The 2,139-nt window shown below is 44.9% G+C and overlaps 1 protein-coding gene across 2 annotated transcripts in view; it reads right to left on the bottom strand.

Moving 5' to 3' along the window:
* Positions 1 to 1,234: 1,234 nt before the first annotated feature.
* fgf8a (fibroblast growth factor 8a) overlaps positions 1,235 to 2,139 on the bottom strand; it is a 7,201-nt gene continuing 6,296 nt past the window's right edge. For both annotated transcript variants that reach the window (XM_034898981.1, XM_034898980.1), the window contains exon 5: positions 1,235 to 1,680. In XM_034898981.1, the coding sequence (XP_034754872.1) occupies positions 1,396 to 1,680 (285 nt within the window). In that variant the 3' untranslated portion in view covers positions 1,235 to 1,395. The remainder of the gene's footprint in view (positions 1,681 to 2,139) is intronic.

Genomic DNA, 2,139 nt, shown 5'->3' with positions numbered 1-2,139 from the left:
AAGAAACAGTCAAGAAATGGTATTGTAATTGGAAAGCACATATTTACCGTATGTGCTTAACAATTACAACACCACCCCCACTTCTGACTTCCCCTCTTTTAGGCGGAATGCCCATTGAATCCTTTTATTATTAAGACAAGATGTCCTAAAAAAGACGCATCTATAAAACATCTAGCGCGGCAAGTGCACCAAGGAGCCCAGTGTGCCCACACACACACAGTGTTTCTCTCTATCTTTGTGGGGTCCCGTCATAGACATAGTGCATTCCCTACACCCTTACCGAACCTCAATCATCACATCTAAATGCTTCAAAATAACCCTTACCCTCACCTTAACCATAACGTAATATAAAACCCTAATCCTAAAACCAAGTCTTAACCCTCAAACAGCCCTTTTCAGTTGATGGGTCCAGCATTTTGGAACCCAAAAAACTGTCGGGACCCCACAAGTACGCTGTATTCCCGGTTTATGGACCCCACGAATGTAGTTAAACGAGAACACACACACAAACAACGTGTTACGTAATAACCTGAGAGCATGAAATGAGTTGTTTGTTTTTTATTACCTCTACAGGTGCTATCGAACACTGAGCACAATGTGTTAACACACAGCTCAGTGTGCATGTGCACGTGCATGTGCAAGTATACAGGATTAGGTTCCTGGGTGTCAAAAATAGGGCCCAAAGCAGGGCATGTACCAAACAAGAGTTTAATATCAGTATTTTAATGTAGATTTATTACACATTTTAAATAAATATTCCATCCTTAAAATTATTGTACACATCCTCAAATAAAAATATATTTATATATGTATAAAACAGACATTCAGGGGGCAAGAAGAACACAAGAGGGGGAGGGGCTTCATACACACTGCGTTTGGTACACATCAACATTAAAGTCAAGAGGAAACCTGGGATTATCAAATGTAGCTGCCTTCACAACACAACATCAATGTTCCATCACTGTGTGAGAAAGATGCAGAACGATCGCGCGCGCGTGTGTGTGTGTGTGTGTGTGTGTGTGTCTGTGACCGTTTGTGTTTCTGGCAGTGCGGCCAATCAGGTCCCTTCAAGTCTCCTTAAGCAGCAGGCGAGAATCCCCCCAAAAATACATAACGCTGTCAACTAACTTTTTTTTCTTTATCTTTTTTTTTTTTTTTACACAGGTCAGTACTAAGTCTAGAGTACAAAAATAGATTTTTCCATATTTTTGTTTATATACACCTTTTTTTTTTTACTTTGAGGAAAATAGAAAACAACCTACGTATTAAGATATAGTAATGCTCAGTATAAAAACAATGTCTTTAGAGGTTGTTGTTTTTCTGGAGAGCGGAGGAGTGTGCCGGCTGCTTGTGATTTGGGTCAGTCTGTCAGTTTCTCCTCTCTCTCCCTCCTCCTCAGCGCTCGGACGAGTAGCGCGTGCGTTTAGTCCTTTGATTGAAAGGGTAGTGGATGAAGTCGAAGGGGCGGAGGTGGCTCGTGTGGACGGGCTGCTGCCCCCTCGGCAGCCTCTTCATGAAATGGACCTCGCGCTGGTGCTGGCGCGTCCGCGAGCCTTTCCGTGGCCGCCCACGCCGGGTGAACGCCATGTACCAGCTCTCGTAGCGGGCGTTCCTCAGGGCCGTGTAGTTGTTCTCCAGAACGATCTCGGTGAAGATGCAGTCGCGGCCTTGTCCGTTTTTCTGCAAAAACGCACACGCCGAGAAACACAGTTAGTGGGTGTGTTCAGAGACGATTTACAGATGGGAAATATCAGAAGTATCAGATGTAAAAAATGCTTCCCTGTGCTGCCTCACACACACAAACATACACACACACACACAGCCCTCCCCTCATACATGCGGCATATGCTACAGTCATTACAGATCAGAGAGAGGGGGAATGACAGTAAGCGATGACTCTTCTCCCCTCCAGCAAGCACCCAGCAGCCCTTGTGGGTAAGAAGCTGCTGGACGGATCAACCTCCAGCCGTAAAGCCTTAATCAGCCCTCCAGTGTCCCTTTCACTGCTGGTTTGATCTCCAGTTGCACTTGTGGTGAAATGTTACCGAGCGTGAGCTACTTGAATCGAATGACAACCAATCGATGGTTTCAATCTACCTCCCCAGTCCTGTGCTGAGTTCAGTTAAAGTTACAGTTACA

Source organism: Etheostoma cragini, chromosome 17 (genome assembly GCF_013103735.1).
Source record: "Etheostoma cragini isolate CJK2018 chromosome 17, CSU_Ecrag_1.0, whole genome shotgun sequence".
In the NCBI taxonomy this organism is placed as follows: Eukaryota; Metazoa; Chordata; class Actinopteri; order Perciformes; family Percidae; genus Etheostoma; species Etheostoma cragini.
Note: the sequence above shows the minus strand (reverse complement) of the source record. Positions and strands in the feature narration are given on the sequence as shown.